Source organism: Geotrypetes seraphini, chromosome 4, assembly GCF_902459505.1.
Source record: "Geotrypetes seraphini chromosome 4, aGeoSer1.1, whole genome shotgun sequence".
NCBI lineage: Eukaryota > Metazoa > Chordata > Amphibia > Gymnophiona > Dermophiidae > Geotrypetes > Geotrypetes seraphini.
Window position 1 is genome coordinate 20372761 of NC_047087.1, and position 27446 is coordinate 20400206.

The following is a 27446-nucleotide window of genomic DNA, read 5'->3' on the forward strand; positions in this document are numbered from 1 at the left end:
TCCCTCTCCCTGTCTCTCCATGGCCCCTTCTGTCTCCCCTCAGCACACCCCTCCCCCCAAAGCAGCCCCCTTTCCCTTTCCCTCTCCCTCTGGCCCCCTGTATTGATTCCCCTGCTTACCCTCCCTGCATCCTGGCCCCAGCAAACCTCACAGGCTGCTCCCCAACCCGGAAGCACGCTCCCTCCCGACGCTATCCCGTGCGTCAGAGGGAACGTGCCTCAGAGGCCGGAAAGTGGCCCGCGAGGCCCGCCAAAGCCGGCCACGATTGCAGGCTGCCCCAAAGAGAAGGATCAGCAGCAGCGGTGAGCGAGGGCGGGAGGTGAGGTGCTTGCTGTTTTGGTACTGTAATGGTGAGGAGCTTGCTTCGGGTTGGTGCGTGAGGAGGGCAGTAGCCAGAGTGATCCCTGGCCGCGTTCTAAAATGGAACGCGGCCACGGAATAGAAAACACGGCCCCAGGGATCACGATTTTTCAAGAGCGCATGCGCGCTCTAGGATTTTATCATATAGGATTCTTTGTAAATCGCATTGGATTTGGATATTGCGATCATATCAAATATTTTCAATAAACTTGAAACTGTACATAGGATTTCTATAATAGAAGAGTCAATCCAGGAACGTTTGCTTCTTACCTCACGGTCCAGCAACGCAGGCGACACTACAGTGACAATGTCCCCCTTTTCTGGATCTATGTAGAACATGTTGGGCGATGGCGTGTCTGGGGTCTGTTTGAGGATGTTGTAGCGTAAGACCGCGTTGTCTGTTGTGGGGTCATCGGCATCAAAGGCTTTCATATGCATCACAGTAGTTCCTGAAGGGAACATGACATATTTGGTCACTGGCACTTCTAAACTAGAAAAATGTCAAAGCCCCTTTTTAAGCGTCTCAATCGTTCCTTTGAACAAACACAGAGCGGTTTCATACCTGCGCAGAAGACAAATTACACAAAAGAAAGACTATATTTATAACCAAAAATGCACACCAACACAGCATTACAGTACCAAAACAGTACAGTCAAACAGAATAGCAAAACCCTCTGAGAACAACTCCACCCCCCCTCCCACCCCCCACCCCCCCGTAACAGCATACAACACCCATCATCTCCTGTAAACCAAAAATCTCCCCAACGGGCATCTAAGCACCCTAGGAAAAGGAAGGAGAAAAAGTACAGAATCAACAAAAAAGAGCCAAAACCAGAATAAAACATGCCCCCAATGCCCAAATCCATGTGTTGGTGTGCATTTTTGGTTATAAATAAACAATTGCAAAAAAAGAAAGACTATATTTTCATAATACCAATGTGTGAACGCAGATTTTATAAAGATCATAGAAATTGGAATTGAGATATTACAATAACATACAATACAACTTCGATGAGTTACAATTGTGATATAGTGGATTTTTAAAAAATCTTTATTGATTTTCAAACCTTGATAGTGCAATACATTTGATTAATCATGAATACTGCTTGAAACGCACTATTAGCTATACAATTGATGCATTAAACAATCATTTTTTTCAGTCCTCAACTTAATTATTAATACAATAATACATATAATGTACTTGTAATATTATAATAATTTAACTCTTCAAAGTATATTTTCCTCCCTGGATGTGTAAAGAAATCTAATGAAAAGGGAAGAAACATGGCCCTTACCGTAATGCAACAAAAGTAGTCAATGGATTCCATACATTGTGGGGTAAAGACCTAGATCAACTGCTTTCGCCCACTACTTATGAGGAATTCAGGAAACGTCTAAAAACTCAACTTTTCCTAAAGTATCTAGACAACTGACCCACTCGTCTTCTTTCTCCTCCATAGTGATTCCTCTGTCCTATTAATCTCTTTCTCCTCAACAACGCATTTTCGGTCCTATTAACTCTCCTCTTCCCCCCTCTTAAATTCAATCAATTTGTACCTCGCTTAATCTATTGTGAACCGCATAGAACTTAACGGTATTGCAGTATATAAACTGTTATTATTATTATTATACATCATTAAAGGACTTACTAGTCCCCAAATGTTCCGCCATCATTCTTTCACACTTATACGTGGTACAAACATTTACCCACCAAAAAGTGTAATTAATCCTGTCATGGTTCTTCCAATTATGTGTGATCAGTTGAACAGTTATTCCTGTCATGATCAGGAAAAGGTGACTTTTATACTTGTCTAAAGTAGGCTTAACATGAAATGATATAGTATTATTGATAAGCGAGTTTAATATTGCCAGGTTAGTTTTAGTATGGCGGTCTGTGGGATGAAGAGGGCAGGTGATAGTTAAGTCTACTGGGGGAAGAGATATGTCTAGGGTTACCAGATTTTCCCGAAGGAAAATCCGGACCCATAGCCACGCCCCCAGGCTAGTCCAGTTCCGCCCACATCACGCCCTGTCCCCCCTAGCCCCGCCTCCAGCAACACCCCTTAATCTGTTTGAGCATCAGGACGGCATCCGCGCATGCGAGGCAATGATGTCGCATGTAAGCGCATGATGTCACCGTGTTGTATCCACGCATTCGCGGATGCTGTCTGAACATTGGAAGCTTTTCAAAACCCAGACAAAGTGCCGGGTTTTGAAAAGCCATCCGGACCCCTGGTAACCCTAGATATGTCTTTAATCTTTTCCTAAATAGGCAATGGGTGGGTAGTTGTCGCAGGTTGGGACGTTGTCAATTTCCTCTAGAATTTTAGAAAAGGATCTGCTAATGTACAAACTTCTAAAATGTATGCAAGAATGTATGTACAATATATGTGCCAGTTCTGTGCAATTGTCAACGTAAAAAATATCAAGTCAACGAGACAACATACATATATATATTTCAACACATACATCTGTATGTTGTCTCGTTGACTTGATATTTTTTACGTTGACAATTGCACAGAACAGAGGGCATCCGCTGAAAATCAGGGGCGGAAAATTTCATGGCTACACCAGGAAGTATTTCTTCACCGAAAGGGTGGTTGATCGTTGGAATGATCTTCCACTGCAGGTAATTGAGGCCAGCAGCGTGCCAGATTTTAAGAAAAAAATGGGATAGGCATGTGGGATCTCTTAGGGGAAGAAGTTAGGGGGGTGGGTCATTAGAGTGGGCGGACTTGATGGGCCGTGGCCCTTTTCTGTCGTCATTTTCTATGTTTCTATATTCTTATTTGATATAGCGCCCATTGGTACAACCATATGAGCAATTCACGAGATTCACAATCTAATCGGGTATCTAAGTATTTTCCTTAGAAATGCATGTATTCATGACTTTAATGTGCCTGTCCTAGCGTTCTAATATTGAGATTCAGACTTATATGCGATATGCATGTTTAAATGCCAGTTTATGAACAGCCAAATTATGAATAGGGCTGATAGCGGCCTGATAGCAAACAGTCCTATTTTAGTGCAGGTCTTAATACAACTCCCGGCACAGCCCACTTCACAGATCCGTCACTGGCAGAGCTTGAGAGCATCAATGAAACGAACATTTCTAAAACATATCCACTAAAACTGTTCTATGAAATAAATAAATCCAAATCAACACGAATCAGTACAAATTAAGGCACATTGCGGACCCCATTCCATTATTCGATTTGAGAAAGCCATTTGGGGAAAAAAATGCGCTTTTAGATGTCAATTAAAATTTTGAAATGATTCTTCCTTCCTTAGTTCTATATTGGAACTAAGTAGAAAAATGCACTTCCTTAATTGGGTCGGTCGCTGGTGCTTCGCAGGGCTGCTGCCTGATGATTAACTGCACGTCGGGACCAGCGGCGCACAAGCGCGCTGCTGCACGGGCGGGCACCACTTCTGAATGGCTGCCTCAGTAGAACTGAGCAGCCATTCAGAAGTGGCGCCTGCACACGCAGCAGCGCGCTTCTGCGCCACTGGCCCCGACGTGTCGGTAAATCAGAAGCCAGCAGCAGCCTTGCGAAGCACCAGCGACCGACCCAATTAAGGAAGTGTCCAGGCCCAGGCATTACTGCGCTTGTGCGCCGCGAACCCCGACAAGCAGCAGGTAGCCATCCACTGACCTCCAACATTTAAAGGTACCGCCGGAGTTTTTGGGGGGAGGGGGTTTGTATATTCGCTTCATAAGACGCACCCTTATTTCCGCCCACTGTTTTGGGGGAAAAAAGTGTGTCTTATGGAGCGAAAAATTAGGTATGTGATTTTCACCTGTTTATAAGGCCCAGATTCTCTAAACGGTGCCGGTTTCGTAGACACCCAAATTAAGTGAAAAATGCCATTTCAACCGATTTTCAAGTGCCTACCGGGGCCTAAAAAAGGTGCCTCTGTGCTTTCTGGCGCCTAATGCCACTGTCGGCGTGGGCAACATCAGAAGTGGCATTAGGCATAGTAAAGTGCCTTCGGAGGCGCGATTCACGTCAAAGGTAGGTGCCGGAAATGTAGGCACTGAAAACCCTGACCTGCATTTTTGGGTGCCTACCTTTGCCCAATGATTGGAGCTACAGCCTTGGCACCCTGAGGTTATGGGTTCAAACCCACACTACATCTTGTGACCCTGGGCAAGTCACTTAATCCCCCCATTGCCCCAGGTACATTAGATAGAGTGGGAGGTACTTGAATACCTGAATAAATTCATGTAAACTGTTCTGAGTTCTATTATAGAAAACTAATTAAATAATACTGTGATAAATTTCAGCCTCTGATCACCAGAGCTGGTTTTGTGACATCATAATGCATCATTCCACCAATAAGAGCCAACCTCATCAGTGATGTCACAATGGCCTCCCTGTCCTTTACTTGGCTCACTTTTGCTACATTTTGATTTCTAGAGTGGCGCAGTGGTTAAAGCTACAGCTTCAGCACCCTCAGGTTGTGGGTTCAAACTCACGCTGCTCCTCGTGACCCTGGGCAAGTCACTTAATCACCCCATTGCCCCAGGTACACTAGATAATTTGTGAGCCCAATGGGGCAGACAGGGAATGCTTGAGTGCCTGAATGTAAACCACTTAGGCTATAACTGTTATAGAAATACTAAAATAAATAAATAATAAAATACCACCACTTAGAGAATCCAGACCTTACTGTATACATCTGGATGCCATATTATTTATGGATAATTAGAGCCAACTCAGGATTCAAGTTCCCAAAGGCATGAGATTAACACAGAAGATCTCTAATTAGAAAAGAAATGGTATAAGAAAACCAAAACTTAAATAGTTCTATGTGTGGGTTTTTGTTTTTTTTTAAGTTAAATATCTTTATTAATTTTAAATAACACAATACAAAAACCATTCAATTCCACCCCCACAAAACAAAATAATACAAATCAGCTTAGGGATCCAGCTAAAACAAACAAACAGGACCCCAAATCTTCATAAACTGACAGACCCATCCTCTTTTTATAGCAGACCCATCTTCATATTTACACATAAGGCAAACTCCAGCCCACCAAGCATAGACTGATAGAGTTGTATTGTCCTTCCACATAGATACAATCACTAATAATAAAATCTTAAGCGCGCATACGCACTCCTACATGAGTGATCCGTACTCTGTAGCTCCGTGGCTTTGCATGCGTAGTAGGAGTCAGCAGTGGTTTCTTCTGTGTATGCAGAGGTACCTTAAGCAGGGATGCATGGAGGCAACTCCTCCCTCCTGCCCTCACTCCGTCTAACACAGCGCGGCCCGCGGTCTGGCCGGCTCCCTTACAGTCCCTTGCCGAAGGTATTTTTAAGTTTAAAGGCGCCGCGGTGGCTCCTCTCACGAGCCACACCTGTGTCGGAAGCCTCTCTGACGTCACGTCAGAGAGAAGACTTCCGACACAGGCGCGGATCATGAGAGGAGCCGCCGCGATGGCTTTGAACGCAAACATAACTTCGGCAAGGGACTGTAAGGGAGCCAGCTAGACCGCGGGCCACGCTGTGTTAAGACGGAGCCGGCCAGAAGGGAGTAAGGCCAGTAAGGGAGCCGGCCAGAAACAAACAGAAATGCTGCTGCACAGGGAAGTGGGGGGGGGGAGGATGCTGCTGGTGAGAAAAGGGGGCTGGGGCTGGAAGCTGAAAGGGAAAAGATGGGAGAAGGGGGCTGGGGGGGGGTAAAAATGGGTTTGGGGCTGGGGCTGAAAATAGGGGACATGTGAGGGAAGGAGGCTTTACTAGCACTCGTTAATGTAACAGGCTTAAACACTAGTTTGTTATAAAGCCAATCCCATAAGGATATTAAATAGCCTTGCCTTACTCCTCTGTAGCAGGGAAGGCAAAGCTACAGAGCGCAAAACAATGATTTTATGTGTAAGCTCAGTCTGCAATCTCAAAGATACCCTGCACTTTCTTCCAAACCATATCCCAAATGGTTTTCAACCTCGCATAACGAACGCCTCGCACAGCGAACGCTGCGCACAACGAACTTCATGTCTTGCTTCCCACAACGAACTTCGTTTCACACAACGAAGTCGCCCGAGCTGCATCCTTCCGCGCAGGCACCGCGCTTAACTGCCCTCTCTCCGCCTGGCTCCCTGTGAAACAAGCACTGGCGCTACAGCCGACACCCCGCCGAGAAGAGAAAGTGATGTCGGCAGGGAAAGAAGCACGGTATCAAGCAGCTGTGGGTCCTGCACCGCCGATGCGGCTGCATCCACTGAGAGAGCCAGCGAAACTGAATGCACATCATTCGGGCGGGAAAATGCCAACTCAACCGGCGCCATTACTACATCTTCCCCCGAAGCGTCCACGTACCCTGCAGCGCATAACCCCGATGGTGTTTGCCGCTTCCCACACCGGAAACAACTTTTAACCACCTCTGCTGCCATGTTACTGCACCGAAAAAGAGAAAAAACTAACACCACAGAACATGAAAACCACCGGGCCAACCAAAAATAAGCCAAGAAAAAAAAAAATGAACAGTTAAGTCCCAGTTTTTGCCACTGAGACTCTGCCCTCTCTCACTGTAAAATTAGACTCTACTTAGTCTGTCTTTAAATTTAAAAAATGTGTGTTGTTTTAAAAAACAATTATGTTTTTAGATGTATCTAAATAAAAATAATAACAAATTTATCTTTTTTTATGTCATCTTAGCATATTTTATGCTACAGAACGAATTATTTTTTTTAACATGTATTGTTATGGGAAAACGCGTTTCACATAACAAACTTTTCGCATAACAAACTTGCTCCTGGAACGAATTAAGTTCGTTGTGTGAGGCACCACTGTATATCCTTATCTTTCTTTTTAACAAAAAAAGTAAAGCCATAGCAGTTTACAAGAATAAAACAGCTTTAGCTTAACTTTTCTGTTAAAAATTGCGGTATATCAAAGAAATAGAAAAAAAACAACAACCCTGCAAGACCAACACATGTTAGACCCACCAGCAGACAATCGAGAGACTTTACAAGACCACAATGCTCGATGTGCAAAATAAAACACCAATTGAGCTACTGAAGCTGACAAGGAGAGACTACAAACCTTAACCCAAAAGGTTTCCCACTCATCCACTTCAAGACACTCCCCGATATCATGCACACTTTCTGTTTCCTTAAACTTAGGGCTCCTTTCTCAAAGACGCGATAGCGGTTTAATGCACGTAATACCGTGCACTAAACCGCTGGCCGCGCTAGCCGCCACCGCCTCCTCTTGAGCAGGCGGTAGTTTTTAGGCCAGCGCGGGCGTTAGCGCGTGATGAAAAGTCACGCGTGCTAACCCCGCTAGCGCGGCTGAATAAAAGGAGCCCTTAACCTTTCGGTACACAACCAAAGCCTTCTTTGTCCGATAAGGCTCTCACAAAAAAAATTACACTTATCTTCATCCATACAATGTACTTGACACAACTCAAGCAATGCCTCAACTGCAATTACTGAAAATAAGGCTTAGCCGCCAACTGAAATTCTTCACACAAATCGTCAAAAGATCTAAAGTTAGTCCCCTGAAACAGTTGATGAACATACCATACTCTTTCTATTTGCAATCCAACTAGCTAATAACCCTATCTCGAATCTTAAGTTCAAGCGAGATGTACCGGTAATCAAAACTTGGCCAAGACCAATCTAATTTCTGAGCAACAAACTTCAGCACCTGTGGTATCACCTGTAAAAATCAAGGACTGCGGCACAACCCGATGAACCTGAACCGTTAACAAACCGGAAGGAGGATTAAGGGCAGCAATCTCCAGTTCAAACAACAGCCAATGAAGATCTTCTACTGCCTCTGCAGAGGAAAACCACACCACTATTGCCTTCAGAAAAGCATAATGATATAATGTGTGTCTGATGTGTCAAGAGGTGCTTTGATGGCAACTCCAGCTGTGAAGAACTAAGGCAGACTCGCTTGGTCTGTGTCCCGTGCATGTTCATTTGGTTTAGGATGAGCTAGAGAGGGCTTTGATGGAAACACCAGTAATGTGGAATGCGAGGACAATGCCAGGGAGATTTTTACGATCCGTGTCCTGCAGATGATAAGATGGTTTAGATAGGCTGGAACAACTCCAGGTGTTGAAACCTAATGCCAGTACTGAGCAGGCTTCGATGATCTACGTCCCAGAAATGTGAAAAACAATGTAATCATGAATTACTAATGAGTGCGACTGTTGGGCAGACTGGATGGACCGCTCAGGTTTTTATCTGCCATCATTTACCATGTTACAATATATAGTATTTCAAGTAATTAAAGGTACCAGAGTCTGAGCACAATTACATATTTCAAGTTTTTTGTTGGAAAGAACACTGCCAAAACCTTTGTGTCTTTCAGAGGAGGTACAAAGGCCAATGGGACGTTTTTCAAACTACTTGCTTGCTCCCATTATAAAATGGAAAATGCATATATAATGTTTTGCCTCTCTCTCCCCCTCTCAACCGTGCCTACGACACAAACCCCTTTGAGTCTGTGCATTCCGGGCGCCTACTCATTTAAATAGTAGCACTGAAATATCATTTACATATATAGCCAATCTGCAATTATAAATGCTTGCACAAAGTTTCAAAAATGGCTTCCTTAATGAATTATAAAATGGTGCCATGTTCAGAAACAAATGACCAAGCTTTTGGCAAACTCATTAACCCCATTTATAGCCTGCATTAGAATGCATGCAGCTGCTTGCTTTCTGAGATGACAGATGAAATTTAATGTGGATAAAGCAAAGTGATGCACATTGGGAAGAATATCCCAAATCACAGTAACCAGATGGGGATTAGCGCCCAAGAAAAAGATCTGGGTGTCACTGTAGACAATATGCTGAAACCTTCCACCCAATGTGTGGTGGAATGTTATGGAGGAGAGTAAACAGTGGAGTGCCGCAGGGGTCTGTACTGGGACCGGTGCTATTTAACTTATTTATAAATAATCTGGAAATTGGAACGACGAGTAAGGTGATTAAATTTGCAGATGACACTAAACTGTTCAAAGTTGTTAAAATGCATGCGGATTGTGAAAAATTGCAGGCGAACCTTAGAAAATTGGAAGACTGGGCATCCAAATGGCAGATGAAATTTAATCTGGACAAATGCAAAGTGATGCATATTGGGAAGAATAACCTGAATCACAGTTACTGGATGCTAGGGTCCACCTTGGGGATTAGTGCCCAAGAAAAGGATCTGGGTATCATCGTAGACAATACGATGAAGCCTTCCGCCCAATGTGCGACGGCAGTGGCGGCCAAAAAAGCAAGCAGGATGCTATGAATTATTAAAAAGGGATGGTTAACAAGACTAAGAATGTTATAATGCCCCTGTATCGCTCCATGGTGCGACCTCATCTGGAGTACTGCGTTCAATTCTGGTCTCCTTATCTCAAGAAAGATATAGTGGCGCTAGAAAAGGTTCAAAGAAGAGCGACCAAGATGATAAAGGGGATGAAACTCCTCTTGTTTGAGGAAATACTAAAACGGTTAGGGCTCTTCAGCTTGGAAAAGAGAAGGCTGAGGGGAGATAGGATTGAAGTCTACAAAATCCTGAGTGGATCGATTTTTCACTCCATCAGAAATTACAAAGACTAAGGGACACTTGATGACGTTATAGGGAAATACTTTTAAAACCAATAGAAGGAAATGTTTTTTCACTCAGAGAATAGTTAAGCTCCGGAACGCATTGCCAGAGGTTGTGGTAAGAATGGATAGCATAGCTGGTTTTAAGAAAGGTTTGGACAATTTTCTGAAAGAAAAGTCCATAGTCGGTTATTGAGAAAGACATGGGGGAAGCTACTGCTTGTCCTAGATCGGTAGCATGGAAAGTTGCTATTCTTTGGGTTTTGACCAGGTACTAGTTACTTGGATTGTCCACCGTGAGGATGGCCTACTGGGCTAGATGGACCATTGGTCTGACCCAGTATGGCTGTTCTTATGCTCTTTTGTGTGCCAAATATAGGACAATCAAGCCATTGTAACATCACTGATGAGGTTGGCTCTGAGGCATTATGACATCACAATCTCAGCTCTGGAATGTTGCTCTCATTGGGGTTCCGGAATCTTGCTATTCTTTGAGATGCTGGAAATATATATATATATGTATGTATAGGGAGTGAGGTCAGTATCGGGGTCCCACCAATTTGAGAGAATTAACTCCCTTGGCATTACAAGAAGCTCACTGAAATCCACAAATGCCAGCAGACCACCTTTTATATCATTTAAACCTCGGTGTTTTTACTCTGTCCCTCAGGAAGGCCTGAAACAAAGCGTTTTGTCGGACGGAGAGTTCAGCTCACAAGATTTTGGAGATAAGTTTCTCTTTTTGGCTCTCAAGATATTTGCATTCAGTATTTATAAACTTGAAATTTTCTTTGAAACTTCACTCTGGAATTTCTGGCTGCACTTTAGTAATTTAAGTTTCAGAGACTTGGAAAGTGGTCACATGATCAGAATATAAATTAAAGCATATACATTAAACCATGGAGTGTTAAATGATGTAAAACATGGTCCGATGGCATTTGTGGATTTCAGCGAGTCACTTGTAACATCTGATACTGACTTCACTCCCTATACATATGTATGTTGATCTTGATATATAATAATAATAATAATAATAACTTTATTTTTGTATACCGCATTACCATGGAAGTTCTATGCGGTTAACAGATGAATTTCCCTTTTTATAAAATTAGATCAGACCTGCGTTTTCCACAGACAGCACCTCCCCCTCTTTATAGAATCTGCCCATATATAACCTCCCAGGCAGCTATTTGTACAAGTATAATGCTGTCCAACATATATGAATGCCTTAACAAATTAACCCCATGTGAACTAGAACTCATTGCTGCAAACTACCGTATTTCCCCATGTATAGGCCACCCCGTTGAATAGGCCGCCCCATTGTATAGGGGGACTCACGAGAACTGAGGGCAGCCATTCAGGAAGCAGCGCAGGGCCAGGCTGGATGCTGAAAAGATTGCTCTTGCCCAGCCGCCGGCAGCCATCCAGCAAGGGAGCTATTTACCAGTGAGGGAGCTATTTAAAAAAGTATGGGGGGGGATGATTTACAGGGGGGATGGTCTTTAGATTGGCCACCCCATATAAGGAAGCCGCACCCAGTACCCATGTTAGTAAAATCTATGTATAAGCCAGGCCTATACATGGGGAAATATGGTATATATCCAGTTTGACAACAATATTTCAGTTTCTTTGAGTCTAAGACTAGGGAGGATAAAAGGCTCTTAACTTTGAAACATCTTGAGAAAGATGACTACGATTTCAGCCAATTTCATTAGAGCCGTGCATTTTTTTTCTTCATTACAAATGGGAAATGCTAATACGATGGCAGAGATATCAAAATACTCAGATTTCATTTCTTGAAGCATAAGGTTAAATTCATATGTGTAATCACCTCGTTTCCACTGCGCTCTGCCCATTAGAAAGGCACACTGCCATTCCCAATCTCCCTTGCACGAGTATAATGAACCACTTTAATACAGCATTGAGAAAATTGAAAATTAAACATTACTTTCATAAATGCACATTTAAGGAAATCATGTACAATGTAAACTGCATTTAGATTAATGGAAAGTAATCAGATACTATTATACAGCTCTGTTCTCAAATGAGAGCCAGGAAGGATTGAAAGCAAATGTCTAAAAAAAAAAACCCACCATACAACCTGATCACATTAGCAAAGATCACACAATGAAACACAGAAGAAAGTTTAGTGGAAATGTTAGACCTTAAAAGTGAAGAAAGTGATTGGTAATAAGAAGAATTCATTCAGGAAATGGAAAAAGGGCAAAACTGAGGAGAACTGGAACGAGCACAGGAACTATCAAAAAGAATGTCACCGTGTGGTTAGAAAAGCCAAAATAGAATATGAAGAAAGGCTAGCCAAGGAAGCACGAAATTTCAAACCGTTCTTCAGATATGTTAAAGGGAAGCAGCTGGCTAGGGAGGAGGTCGGACCGCTGGATGACGGAGACAGGAAGGGAGTGATGAAGGAGGAGAAAGAAGTGGCGGAAAGACTAAACATGTTCTTTTCATCTGTATTTACAAAAGAGGACACTTCCAACATACCGGAACCTGAGCAAATCTTCAAAGGAGACCAAACAGATAAATTAACATCCATGGAAGTAAGCCTTGAAGATGTACGCAGGCAGTTAGAAAAATTAAAAACTGACAAATCGCCGGGCCCGAACGGAATCCACCCAAGGGTTCTGAAAGAACTAAAGGAGGAAATAGCGGAACTACTACAGCAAGTTTGCAATCTAAACAGGAGTGATCCCGGAGGATTGGAAGATAGCCAATGTTACGCCCATCTTTAAAAAGGGATCAAGAGGTGAACTACAGACCGATGAGTCTGGCCTCGGTTCCGGGAAAATAGGCTTTCACCATGTGGCAAGTGGCCATATAGAATAGGCTTTCACCATGTAACCTGTGGCCACTTACAGTATAGTTTTTTAAAGGTATGTTAACAAACTGAATACACACAAAGGACTGCACATCCCAAGTACAGAATGTAGAAACCCTTTAGTCTGTTTTAGCTGTTGGCTTATTGATTTCTCTTGGCTTGAAGATCACAAAGTAAAATACAGATCAATATACAAATAATTGTAATTATGCAATGCTATAGTAATACAGACTCAAAACATCAAAATATTATATGATCATTAATATATCTGACCCATGTGAGAGAACATTCCAGATCATCCTGTTACCACTGGCATACCAAGAGCACAGCGTTGGGTGCACAGCCACAGAAGCTCTTCCAATCTAATACCCTGGAACAGGAAGTTGACATCAGAGTGGGTGGGGACCATCAGAGCCATCAGCCACATGGCTGTGCACTAGTGCTGCCCGATTTGACAATTCAAATTGATTCACTGATTCACCTTGGTGAATCAATTTGAATCGATTCACTTTCTAAAAAATAAAAACAAAATCAGACTCACCGATTCAGTGAGTCCTGACTCCTCACATACCTCTGGGCATCCTAAAGTAGCAGCAGCAGTGGTGGTGACCGGCTTGGCAGAAGCAGTGCGGTGAATAGGCTTCTCTTGGCCTGCGCGGTGAACAGGCTTCTCTTGGCATGGCCCGCTGGGGCCTTCCTTCTGCTGTATCACTGATGACATCACTGATGATGCAGCAAGAAGAGCCCTAGTCAGCAGACCAATAGAAGCTTGTTAACCTTGCTGCTTCTGCCACTGGCCACTGCTGCTGCTACTTTAGGAGACCCAAAAGGGGGGGGGGTTGGTCAGGAGGTGCTGCATAGGGGGATGGAAGGGAGGGATGAAAAGATGCTGCACAGGGGGGAGAAAGGAGAGGAGAGAAGAAGATTTGGTGGAGATGGGATAGAGGAGAGGAAGGGAGAGATGCTACAGAGGTAGAAAGGGGTGAGAGGGAGATATCATGCATATGGTAGAGGGGAAGGAGACATGAATGGAGAAGCTAGAGGGAGAAATGTTGGACATAGGGTAGAGGGCAGGGAGAGATGGTGTATGGGGAGAAAGAAATGGTGCACATGATAAAGGAGGGTAGGAAGGGAGAGATACTGCATGGAGGGGAATAGAGAGGTTTGTTTCATGGAACAAGGCAGGGAGAGAGAGAGATAGATGATAGATAGTGGGAAACAAACAAATGTTGGATATGGCAGTGGAAGGGAAGGTATAGAGATGGAAGATGGATGGTGAGCACATAGAAAGAAGAAAATGTCACATGGGCAGGAGACCCTGGTGAGCGAGTTAACAGAAGAGAAACAGAAACAAGAGCCTGGAATGGATGGGTGCAACTGGGCCTTTCCAGATCCAGCTGTTATAGAGAATACTGCCTTACTGTGCTTAACTTGGCTGCTGACTTTTACAGCAGGTTTCATCAGGGAAGAAGGGGTGGGTGGGTGGTATCACCTTATTTTCTTTGGGGTTTCTTTAAATTTCTTTATACTACCTTGGAAAGTGGACTAAAACGACCACCACACCATTACACCTCCTATATGTTAAAATTATTTTTCATGGTTTTAACTTTCCTAGGCCACTTTCTGATCTCATTCAAATTCAGTTTTGTATTTGATTAGAAATCATATATAGGACGGCTGAGCTAATTATTTTTTTATTAAGCCTTCAGCATAGTTGCAAATGTAGCCACTAATTTCTCGCATAAATTTGCACATGCGTGCCCGCATATTTTTAAAAAAAGGATCCATATTACAGATTTTCATAACTGCTATTATGGATATCAACAGTCTCTTGTAAGGTGCAGAGCATATTGACAAAATGTCGCCGTGAAGTTTGGCTCTTTCAGAAAGAAAACTTCCATTTCCAGCCTCGTAAACTGCCTGCTGGCACTTCAGTGTCCCTTTTTACAATGCCTCAATCAAAGGCTGTTCACTTCAGAAGAACAAAGCAGCAGCTTGCGGCATTGTGATTTCATAGGCTGGATGTTAGCTTTGCAAAGTCAGCAGCTTTCTCGATTTGCATGTGGGCCCACGTCTATCACTGCCTTTGTTGGCTGAATTAAGACACCACACTCCTTAATATTATTTGTCGACATTTGTATCGAATCACAGATGGTGTGTGTGTGTGTGGGGGGGGCAATTTGGTACTGCTCTGCAAGCTGCCTTCAGTCTGAAGGGCGTTCTTATCGAGCAGGAGATGAAAAGTTTTGGGACACAACTGTACTATCATTAGCAGCATTGATTGTTGTCCCGCCATCTTGTCACCCAAACCTTTACGATTTTCCATGTTGTATCTTTGAAAAGTACAATATGGGTAAGATTCTGTAAACGGTGCCTGCATCAGAGAGTGGCTTCCAAAACAGTGCCGTCCGTGTGTCAATCACGCTTAGGCACCGTATGCAGAATCGCGGCTACCAGCACCTAAGAAAAAACTTAGGTGGCGGTAACGTAGGCCGGGGTTTTAAAAGCCTACATTACCAGCGCCTGAGTTCGACGGAGAATCGCGCATAGTGGTGCCTAAGGTCTAGGGCAGGACTGCCCAAGTCCGGTCCTCGAGATCTACTGGCGGGCCAGGTTTTCAGGATATCCACAATGAACATGCATGAGAGAGATTTACATACCAAGAAGGCAGTGCAGGCAAATCTCTCTCATGCATGATCATTGTGGATAACCTGGCCCGCCAGTAGATCTCGAGGAGTGGACATGGGCAGCCCTGGTCTAGGGTTACCATATGGCTCTAGAAAAAGGAGGACGGATTGAGGCATCTGGGTTTTACTTCCACTGAAAGCAATGGAAGGAAGGAGGACAGAGACATCTGGGCTTTACTTTCATTGAAAGCAATTTAAGTACAACCCAGATATCTCAATCCATCCTCCTTTTTCTGCAACCAATAGGTAACCCTCCTAAGGTCATCTCCGCCCATAACCACGCCTGCTTTGACCTTAGACGCAATTCCGGTGCCTACCTTTTTAACAAGCTTTTAATTGGTTTTTAACAGCATGGTCAATTACCGCACTGATTAAAACCAATTAAAGCAATTAAGTCAAGCAGCGGTAGGGCGCCTACCTCCACCTAACTTTTCTCCCCCCCACACACACACACTTTTACTAAAGCGCTGAATGATAGAGACTTACAAGATCATGAAGGGCATAGAGAGAGTAGAGAGGGACAGATTCTTCAAACTTTCGAATAATAAAAGAACAAGAGGGCATTCGGAAAAGTTGAAAGGGGACAGATTCAAAACGAATGCTAGGAAGTTCTTCTTTACCCAACGTGTGGTGGACACCTGGAATGCGCTTCCAGAGGGCATAATAGGGCAGAGTACGGTACTGGGGTTCAAGAAAGGATTGGACAATTTCCTGCTGGAAAAAGGGATAGAGGGGTATAGATAGAGGATTACTGCACAGGTCCTGGACCTGTTGGGCCACTGCGTGAGCGGGCTGCTGGGCACGATGGACCTCGGGTCTGACCCAGCAGAGGCATTTCTTATGTTATTATGTTCTTATGTTCTCTGCGCAGAGCATTGAGCACGTCGGTGCTAAAAACTTCTTTCAAGTGGGTCTGGGTTATAGCACCGTTTCTAGAACCTGGCCCTATGTGTATATTAATGTGTCGTGCTGGGAACCAGAACACACAGAGCTATGGGCAGATCTGGTGGGTTTTTCTGTTCATTTAATTGGTTACCTCATTATAAACCGCCTCTCCTAAGTGAAGTCAATGATGTTCTGAATAAAGAACAAAGTGTTCTGGCCACTTATGTTTCCTTGTCTGTCTTTGCTTCACTTGCTTCATGCGTGCACAACCTCAGGACTCGTAGCATTATAGCTAAGACTAGCATGCAAGAGCACAGTGATCTCACCGCTAAATAACACAACTTTCAAAATAATGCCAGCAAGCAACATTTTCTTAAGGTTTCCGGGTAAATTGTATTGAGAATATTTATGACCTGCTCAGTCTACCACTCTCAGTGGCATATAGGAGTTGGCATAGTATGGAGGGGGCGGGGGGTGTCCGCCATGGACGCAATTTTGGTGGGGGCTCAGGCTCTCGACCTCTTTTCCAACCCTCTGCTGCATTCACACAGCGCTTCCCTTCCCCATACCTCTGCAACATCCCTGGCGTGAGCAGCAACCTGCTGTCAGCTCTTCCTCTGACATCACTTCCTGGACCCGTGCCTTGGAAATGACATTAGAGGGAGAGCTGATGCGGACAGCAAGTTGGTGATGCTGCAGCTCGCGCCACGAATGTTAAAGTGCGGGGGAAGGGGACGCGTGCGCGGCAGGAGGGGGTGGGGAAGGAGCGTGTGGAGGTGGGAGGGGGGTGGAGAAGAGGGTGGGGGAGGGGCACCTCTCACCCTCGCTACGCCCACTGCATACAGGTAAACAAACACAAAAAGATCAGTCATAAAAGCAAACAAGTACCATAAAATATCAGGAAACCAATCTAGTCGACGCTGCAGTCTTATCGCAGAGCAACGCGTATTGCCCACGCTGTTACCAAAGGCTTGTTTAAACAGTAAAGTCTTTAATATCTGTGAGGAATTTTGAAACTTTTAAAAAGTCTTTGAAGAAGGCGGCAATGTACAGTACGTCCCCGAAATCTGTGGGGCTTCCGTTCCAGGAAGCGCTGTGAATTTTGAAAAACCGCAAATGCAGTTTTTCACCTGTCAAAAGGCAGGAGGGGGGGCAGCCTGGAGAGGCAGGAGAGGGCAGCCGGAGCGCCGGCGGGTGAAGAAAATCACTCGCAGTCTGCTCCGACCGCCTCTTCCTTTGGTAAAGTCGGGCTACACCAATCAGGAGCTGCTTTGACACGCAGCTCCTGATTGGTGTAGCCTGACTTTACTATAGGAAAAGGCGGCAGGAGCAGACTGCGAATGAGCGAGTCCACGAACCGCGAATTCGTGGGGGAACACTGTATTCCGCAATTTCAATCCAGCAACAGCCCCCTCCCCCCTTTTTAACAAAACCGCGCAAGTTTTTAGTGCCAATAGTAAAGATTTAGATGCAAATGTAAGCTCAAATAAATCACCACGGGTACATTATTAGTCAAAACCCATAAAAACCTACATTAAGTTCTTACATTGGATTCTTCATTCTATCGGAAACCAATGTACTGCAGACTTGTGGAAATATGGTCCACTTTCAATAGACTGCTAAGAATATGAGCTGTCACTTTGTGTGCTATCTGTAATGATCTTAAAACGCTTAGAAAATCCACAGAAAAAGGTATTACAGTATGCGGAATGAAGAATTATTAAATTCTCGTACGGTCCCGATTGCATTTCAGAGGAATATTTTTTCCCAAAAAACCTATGTAATTGGAATCCTTCCTACAGGATACATTTAAGTGATCGTTCAAGTTTCGAGTTTCAAGTTTAATATTTTTCTTGATTAATCGCTTAATCAAATTCTAAGCGATGAACATATTAAAATATAGTCAAATAGAGACAAAACATTACAAACTTTAAATAATAACATTGGGTAAATAACTAATACATTATACTCATTGCATAAGGTAAGATAGGGGTTTGAAATACAATTAATAAAGAAAAGCAAAACAAAGGAAAAATACAATAGGGAAATAAATAACCACAGAGCATAGTACAATAAAATCAAATCGCTGATTTAAGAACTATTTTGTGGTTTCATATTTCTTGAGGAGGGATGATCGGGTAAGTCAGAGCTTAATTTCTGGACAAAAAAGAAGTGGAATTTTAGAGCCGAGGGAGGGGGCAGGCATGCCAGATAAGGAGCATCAGGAGAAAAGGGGCTGGATTACGGAGTATTTTTATTTATTTTTTTTAAAAAAATTTATAGTCTGCATATCCAACAATTCTATGCAGATTACAACGAGACATCCATAATAAAAAGACAGCAACATACACCTAACAGATTACAAAATAAAATAGCAAGCGTGACATTAAAACAATCAGACTAATCACAGAACTATGCCTATGCTAGAACTTTCTACCTTCTTAAAATATCCTGAAAATCGACAAACAACTCATGATATTCTACTTCAATTTATAAAAATGTGTGAAAACAATACCGTTTTTAGCGCTTTCCTAAACTGTAGTACAGTGGAGGCTTGCCTGAGATCTAATGGTAGCTTATTCCAGTAAATAGGGCCCTGTACAGATAACATTGTATGACGATAACCAGACTGTACTCAAAGAGGGCACATCCAGGCATACTTTGTCCATTGAACGTCAATTACATGATGGCAAGTAAAAGTGCAACAATGCCTTGAATTCAACGTGAGCGTTGATAGGCAACCAATGCAAATGCTTCAAGATAGGTGTAATGTGCTCAAATCGTGACACATGTGCAAGAATGCGTGCCGTAGCATTTTGGGCAACTTGCAGTGCCTAAATACAGGGCATTACAGTAGTCAAGGACTGGATTCAACATCATCACAATAGTTCTGAAGTTATCCTCTGACAGATTATCCCTTAGTCTACGCAATATTCGTAGTTGAAAAAATACAACCGACTTTACTTGTGCCTTGAATGCTAAAGAAGAGTCCAAGATCACACTCAAGTATCTACATTGCTGCAACACTGGCACTGACACATTATTCAAAATTATCTCAGCAGGAAAAGTATATACAGTAATTGAGTCATGCGACCAATACATAAGATCTCTGTCTTGGAAACAGTCAACTTCAGCTGATTCAAACACATCCAGTCTTGAATAACCTGAAAACCCTTACGAAGCATCGTCATCGTAAAGATAAAAATTTAAACCCAGGGCCCTCAGCATCTTACACAGAGGTAACAAGTATATGTTAAATTGCCTTGTGGACAATGCCAATCCCTGTGGGACCCCACACCTCAAGGGTGACCAATCAGACTTCATCTGCCCAGTCTCTACACATAACGATCTATTCTCAAAGAAAGAGCAGAACCAATCTAGCACCACTCCTCCAATGCCCAAAGTACTTAACCTTGCTAACAGAATTTGACGATTAACCATGTCAAACGTTGCTGAAACATCTAACATAACCCCTCCCCTTCTCTTCCCTGCACACTGCCTGGAAGGGAGAAGATGGAGCAAAACCATCCTATTATTATGAGTCTGAAAAGAAGTGGTAGAACTGAGTTCCGGCCCATTCCTCGGAAATTAAGCTCTGGGTGGGGTTAAGGATTGGTTGTTTTGGTACTGAGGCTCTGTACCTTTTGGCCTTTTCTCTCCATAGTGGAAACTAAGAGAACTGGTCTGTTATTCAACTATGGTTTACGAGTAATGACTTCTTTTAGAGATGAAGTTATCAATGTGGGCTATGGCTAAGATGTGCTATATTATCATAGGTCCAATTTTATGCAGTGAGACCTAGGGCTCCTTTTACTAAACAGTGCTAGATGTTTTTAGTACAGGCCGGTGAGGTAAATGCTCCGATACTCAAAGGAATTCTATGAGCATCGGAATATTTACCTCACTGGCCCATGCTAAAAAACTTCTAGCACCATTTAGAAAAACCCAGCGCTAGTTACTAATAACTGTGGTAAATAGTGAAATAGCCTATGTTAACTGTAGTCCACGTTGATAACATCCCCCCCAAGGGGTAGATATTCATAGCAATTTAACTAGCCAGAAACAACCACTGACCAGTATAGGAGCCAACTTTTCAAAATGATTTGTGGTATGCCCAAGCTCCGCCCCGGACCTTGCCCAGGTTCTGCCCCAGACCACGCCTCTTAACAAAAGTACTAATTGTAATGCCATTTTTTCCATTCATTTTTCATATATACACACACAATATAATCTTATTAACAATATATAATGGTTAACCAAAAAATTAAACTACACAAAGCACACTGTATGGCGCTTCTCAACATTCATTCCTACCAGAACACCTGGCCTTGGTCACACATGCAAAACAAAGATAAATGCTATGCAAATACAGGACCACAAACTAAAAGTCGTAATATACACAAACAAAACCCTGAGATGCCAGGCTCTGCATGCAGAACAACACCACAGAAATAGAAACAATGCATTTCTTCCTGAACAGTGTAAAACATAGACAGCTGATATAAATTCTCAAAACTGCCACATTTCAGTCACTAAATTGAAAATAAAATCATTTTTCCTACCTTTGTTGTCTGCTATTTTATTTTTCTAATCTTCTTTTCCCAGTCTCTGGTTGAACTTCATTCTGGCTGTGCTCTTAACTGTATTTCCGGGGCCTTCTTATCCATTTGCTGTTTTTTCACTCCTTCACTTTCTGCCCTAAATCCATCTGTCCTTCGTATAATATGGCAAGCACCTTAGTAGTTATCTTCTATCAGTCCCAAATATTCATGTAGCAAATATATTTTTAGTGGACCGGATCGTAAAGATTAATAGCATTTATGGGTTAGCCTCAGCCCCACCACTCTACCGCTGTACTATCTCGTGACCGCGGGAAGAATTATGTGGCACTTCATCACTGGCTGCCTTTATATGATTTAATAATCATTACTTTTTAATCAATTTATAAATATTATCTATAGTAAAAAAATTGTGTATAGTATCCAGTTCTAATTTGGCACAAATAATAGTATGTGTACTTAGCTTATATCAGCCACCGCCTGGGAGTCTGACCCGACATGACATGTTTTGCATCCTCCGGTACTGTATCAAGGGTCTCCCTGTGTACAGGGTGGCTAGATAAAAATGACACTAACGGGCTAAATCCATCTGTAGCATTAATTTTTAATATTCATCTTTCTTCAATTTTTCTGCTTCATTCTCAAATCTATCTACTGTCCCATGTCTTCCCCTCCCATCTATCCATCTCCTCCCTCTCTCTTTCTCCCTTATTACCAACTTTTCTTAAATAGTATTTCTAGCATCCCTGTGCACCATCTCCTCCCTCTCTCTCTCTTTCTATCTCAAGAAAGATATAGCGGCACTAGAAGAGGTTCAAAGAAGAGCGACCAAGATGATAAAGGAGATGTAACTCCTCTCGCATGAGGAAAGATTGAAAAGGTTAGGGCTCTTCTGCTTGGGAAAAGAGATGGCTGAGGGGAGATATGATTGAAGTCTACAAAATCCTGAGTGGAGCAGAACGGGTACAAGTGGATCAATTTTTCACTCCTTCAAAAATTACAAGGACTAGGGGGACACTCGATGAAGTTACAGGGAAATACTTTTAAAATCAATAGGAGGAAAAAAAAATTCACTCAGAGAATAGTTAAGCTCTGGAACGCATTGCCAGAGTTTGTGGTAAGAGCGGATAGCGTAGCTGGTTTTAAGAAGGTTTTGGACAATTTTCTGGAGGAAAGGTCCATAGTCTGTTATTCAGAAAGATATGGGGGGAAGCCACTGCTTGCCCTGGATCAGTAGCATGGAATGTTGCTACTCCTTGGGTTTTGTCCAGGTGCTAGGGACCTGGTTTGGCCACTATGAGAATGAGCTACTGGGCCAGTAAGGCTATTCTTATGTTCTTTCCCCATCTGAAATCGTTCTCCTTTCCTTCCCACCACCTAGCATATCACTCCCCTCCTTCTCTTCCCTCCTCCCCCTTTGTGGTCTCACATCTCCCTGACATTCCCTTCTTCCTCTCACCTACCTCTCTCTCCTCCTTCTCTTCCATTCCATGGTCTGGCATCTCTCTCTCCTTCCCTCTCACTCCAGTAGTCTGACATTTCTCTCCTTCCCTTTCTCCTTTCTGTGGTCTGGTATCTCCTCTTCTATCCTTCCCTCCTTCTCCTCCCTACCATGTTCTGGCATCTCTGTCCTCCCCTTCCCTCCCCCGGAGGTCTGGCATCTCTTTCTTGTTTTTCCTCTCCATCCTCGTGGTCCAGCATTTCTTTAATGACTCCTCCCCTTGTGATCACCCAGTGACCCCCACTGTGTCCCTCCCCTCCCACGGGATCCAATAAGGCAGCTACTCTTGTAAAAGATGAAATTATTGAAAACAACTCATCTCCGAGAGATGTGCACAGCTAAACCCATTTTTTAATGCACACAAATCAATGGTATGTGCATCGATTCATATATTTATGCATATACAATCAATTTTGCGTACACTAGAAATTTTTACGGCACTGAAACAGAAGCGTACCAAGGTGCATAAAAAGAAACTAAGGGGAATGGGACTTCCTGTGGTTACAATCAAAGTAGTTTACATAATATATACAGGTACTTATTTTGTACCTGGGGCAACGGAGGGTCACAAGGAGCTGCAGTGGGAATCAAACCCAGTTCCCAAGCTGCTCCGCTAGGCTCCTCCTCCAATCTACCTATCCATTTTTTTATTGCGCATTCCTAACTACGTATGGAAATGTGCAAATCTTACCATTTAGAAACAACTTACTAATTTGAGTAGTCCGTAGCCAGCCTGAGGTCAGTGGTGTAGTAAAAGCGAGCGGCGCCCAGGACGGTGGTGCCTCTTCCCTTTCCCCGGTGTGAGCAGCATGCCCTCGTCGGTGTCATCTTGCCCTCTGACGTTACTTCCTAGGCGCAGGTCTCGGAATCGATGTCAGAGAGCGCGCCAATGGCCGATGCCAACTCTGGTAGCAAACTCATGCCGGGGAAGTAAAAACAGGTACGGGGTAAGACAAGGGGCGCGTGCAGGGCGCAGAGCGCAGGAAGAGTGCCGTGCCCTTAGCAAGATGGCAGGCGGGCCTCCCCCACCCCTCTTACTACGCTCCTGCCTGAGGTTCATACACACGTCACAAGCAAGGCAGCAGACTGCCTGCTCGGCGTCAGCGGTTTGCAGTAGCTCCCACTTCCGGGGGGTTGCTCTCTCTTGATTGGGTTCTTGGCATCATGCCCATTCACCTTGAAAAATGATACATTCCAACTCTAAAAGACATTAATTATGTCTCATTTGGATATAATTTAAAAGATATACCTCCATCTCTTATTTACGAATACATTTTTCATTCAGCAGTGGGCAACATTTTTATTTATATCAAGCAATCCAGCATCCTCATTAAAATAAATCTCCATGACGAAAGCAAGTCTAGAGGAATGAGATTAGAACGAAGCGCAAGGAGTGCTGGCATATTCCTCAGCATCGACCTTATTTATAATCGCATTGTGAGTCGTTTCTCCAGAGAATCTAGTTAACTAACGAAGAATCCGTGTGTCCTCGCTGTGTATCAACAATACTTAGAATTAAGAAACACAGTAAAATCACTGTCCTTCATCTCTGTTACAGGTCCTGCCACTGGCATGGGGAGGGGAAGTATAGTGTAATTATCCTCTAGTCTCTACATTGACCCCAATCAACTCTGCTCAATTGTCCCAAACATTCAACTGGACAGGACAAGCTCTTGCCTGGTTAAACCCCGCTGACCCAGCACAGAATATTCAGTGACACTTAACTGGTTACTACCGCTACATATCACCACTAATTGGCCATCTCCTTATTGGTTAGGGGTAGGGAGGGCAGAGTGTGGGCAGAGCGCCTACTTAGCCGGTTAGTAGCAATTTTCAATCCAAGAGTTCAAGTTACCTTTTCCTGCCAAGTTCTGGTTCTTTGAAATAGACGTAGTGATTTTATGCATGCAGACTGATAATTGAAAAAGTTTACCCCTCTCCCCCCGCTTTGACAAAACCATGGAAGTGGTTTTTAGCATAGGCCGGCGCGCTGAATGCTTTCAGCACGCTGGCCTTCACTAAAAAATGCTTCCACGGTTTTGTTAAGGGGGGGATTGATTTGTTAGACGCTTTTTGCTAAGGCCTTTAGGTCATAAACCCACAGGGCAGTCAGTGTTCATCAAAGGGGCCTGTGAAAATCTGGATTTCATCATATAATTATCTTGTATGATTGTTTTAGATGGTTTCATATTTTGAATGCTGCTACTTTTTCTGTACTTATATTAGGATTTTTTATTGTATTATATACCACTGTGATTTAGAAAAAGCTAGATGGCACGGCAAATTTTTATACACTGTAAACTAGAAGCCCAATATTCACCCAGTGGCGATCAAAATTATGCTGCCCATCACCGCTATTATGCCCAGAAATTCTATGCCAGGCCATGTCCAAGCTCCAGCATTGAATTTCTGGGCATAAAGAGTTGGCAAAAAACATAGCTGGTTAACCTCCCTTTTTACAAAGTCGCGATAGTGTTTTTTTTTGTTTTTTTTTTTGCATAGGCCGGTACGCTGAACATTCCGCACTGCTCCCGATGCTCATAGAGCAATATTCAGACTCCTTCAGCACAAAAAAATATGCGCATTACGCTCGAGCCAAAATCACCTGCTGGAAAGTCCCTCCTTCAAAGACATCAAATTCAAAAGCGTTGGAAAAAGAATGTTCTCGGTGATGGCTCCAAGGTGGTGGAACGCCCTCCTGAAGGAACTAAAACTAGAAAAGGATAACGGAAAGTTCAAGAAAGGGATAAAGACCATCCTCTTCATAGACTACTTTAGCCAATAAAACAACATAAAGGAGACAGTTGGCTAGCCGCCCCCCCCCCCCCCCCCCGGAAAAAAAATAATCAGGAACTCGATAAGAAGAATACAATAGGATATAAATAGACAAAGCCCAGAAGCCCAGAAAACTAGATTCTGAGGAAGATAATATTTCAAAGATAAACATAAAACACGATACAGATATTATATTTAGTTGAATTGGCCAAACTCCTTAGCAGGTGTGTAAAAATTGTGTACTTAGCTGCAATAAACCTAATATTAGATGTGATTATACGTAGGACGATTGATTTGGTATGAACATATGCATATAAGTAGGACGATTTATATACCAGTAACATAAGTAGGATGATTGATTATGCCATAATTATGCCAGTATTAATGACTCTGTATTGTAACACCATTACAGAAGCTCCTGTAGCTCTGTATTGAGCCCATGTATTGTAACACCTTTACAGAAGCTCATGCAAACCGCTCTGAATTGGCTCCCCAGTCATTAGTAGTGCAATAGAAGCTCACAATAAACTGCATAAAGACAGGTCTGTATCTTATGTGTTCCTAGTTATGAGGTTATCTTAGCCAGTTAAGTATGATAAATTGGCACTTAACCAGGCCCTACAGAAGGTTTGGAGGAGTCTTCTAATTTCAAGTCCATCAGGCATGGATTCAGGAGTCTTCTTATTTCAAATGAAGGGAGAGTAGAGGGAATTGTTTGTTACTAAGATGGTCGGTGGTCTTCGTCATAAGGTATTTGGGGACAGACTTTCACTAAAAGACCCCATGTGCCTGTCCCATACCTTCTTGAATTCAGGCACAGTCTCTGTCTCCACCACCTCTACCGGGAGACTGTTCCACGCATCTACCACCCTTTCTGTAAAAAAGTATTTCCTTAGATTACTCCTGAGCCTATCACCTCCTAACTTCATCCATACCTTGGAATTCCAGAGCTTCCTTTCAAATGAAAGAAACTCACCTTATGCATATTTATGCCATGTAGGTATTTAAACATCTCTATAATATCTCCCCTTTCCCACCTTTCCTTCAAAGTATACATAAGAACATAAGAATTGCCATCTCTGGATCAGACCCTGGGTCCATCAAGTCCGGTGATCCGCACAGGCGGAGGCCTCGCCAGATGTACCCTGGCATAGTTTTAGTCCCCATGTCACTGTATACTTCTCAAGGGAGATGTGCATCTAATGTACCCTTACCCGTATCACTCTATGCCACTCTTAAGGAGATGTGCATCTAGTTTACCTTTAAATCCTAGAACGGTGGATTCTGCAATTACTTCCTCTGGGAGAGCATTCCAGGTGTCCACCATATTGAGATCTTTAAATCTGTCCCTATACTTCTTATGAGGAAGACCATCAACTATTTTAGTAGCCTTCCGTTGAAGCAACTGCATCCTGTTTATATCTTTTTGAAGGTGTAGTCTCCAAAATTGTACGCAATATTTTAAATAAGGTCTCACCAGAGTCTTATACAGGGGCATCAAAACCTCCTTTTCCTACTGGCCACCTTAAGATCCCCCTATGCTCCCTAGCATCCTTCTAGCTTTCTCTGTCACCTTTTCAACCTGTTTGGCCACCTTAAGATCATCACGTACAATCAACACCCAAGTCCTAATCTTCTTTCATGCACAAAAGTTCTTCACGCCTTAAACTATACCATTCCCTCGGGTTTTTGGAAGCAAATGCATGCATTTCTTAGCTGCCAAATTTCAGACTATTCTTCAAGATTCTCTAGGTCCTTTCTCATGTTATTCACTCTATCAGGGTGTCTACTCTATTGCAGATTTTGGTATCATCTGCAAAGAGGCAAAACTTACCTGATAGTTCTTCAGCAATATTGTTTACAAAAATGTTAACAGGCACAACAACCGAACTTAGAGATAACCATTGGTAACATCCCTTTTCTCAGCGTGATCTCCATTGACCATTACTCTCTGTTGCCTTCCATCAACCAGTTCCTGACCCAATCTGACATTTTGGGGCTCATAATGAGGACACTCAGTTTATTTATTAGATGTATGTTTGGAACACTGTCAAAGGCTTTGCTAATATCTAAATACACCACATCTAGCGCACTCCCCTCTATTCAATTCTCTGGTTTTCCAGTCAAAGAAATTGATCAGATTTGTCTGACAAGACCTGCCTCTAGTGAATCCATGTTGCCTCCGGTCCTGTAATCCACAGGATTCCAGAAACATCACTATTTCCACAGAAGTCAGACTTACCAGCTTGTAGTTCCCTACTTTTTCCTTACTTCCACTT

At 43.1% G+C, this 27446-nt stretch overlaps 1 protein-coding gene across 2 annotated transcripts in view; it reads right to left on the minus strand.

Moving 5' to 3' along the window:
* Window positions 1-27446, minus strand: part of CDH13 (cadherin 13) — a 1218549-nt gene that overhangs the window by 398530 nt on the left and 792573 nt on the right. For both annotated transcript variants that reach the window (XM_033942565.1, XM_033942566.1), the window contains one exon: window positions 631-809. In XM_033942565.1, the coding sequence (XP_033798456.1) occupies window positions 631-809 (179 nt within the window). The remainder of the gene's footprint in view (window positions 1-630; window positions 810-27446) is intronic.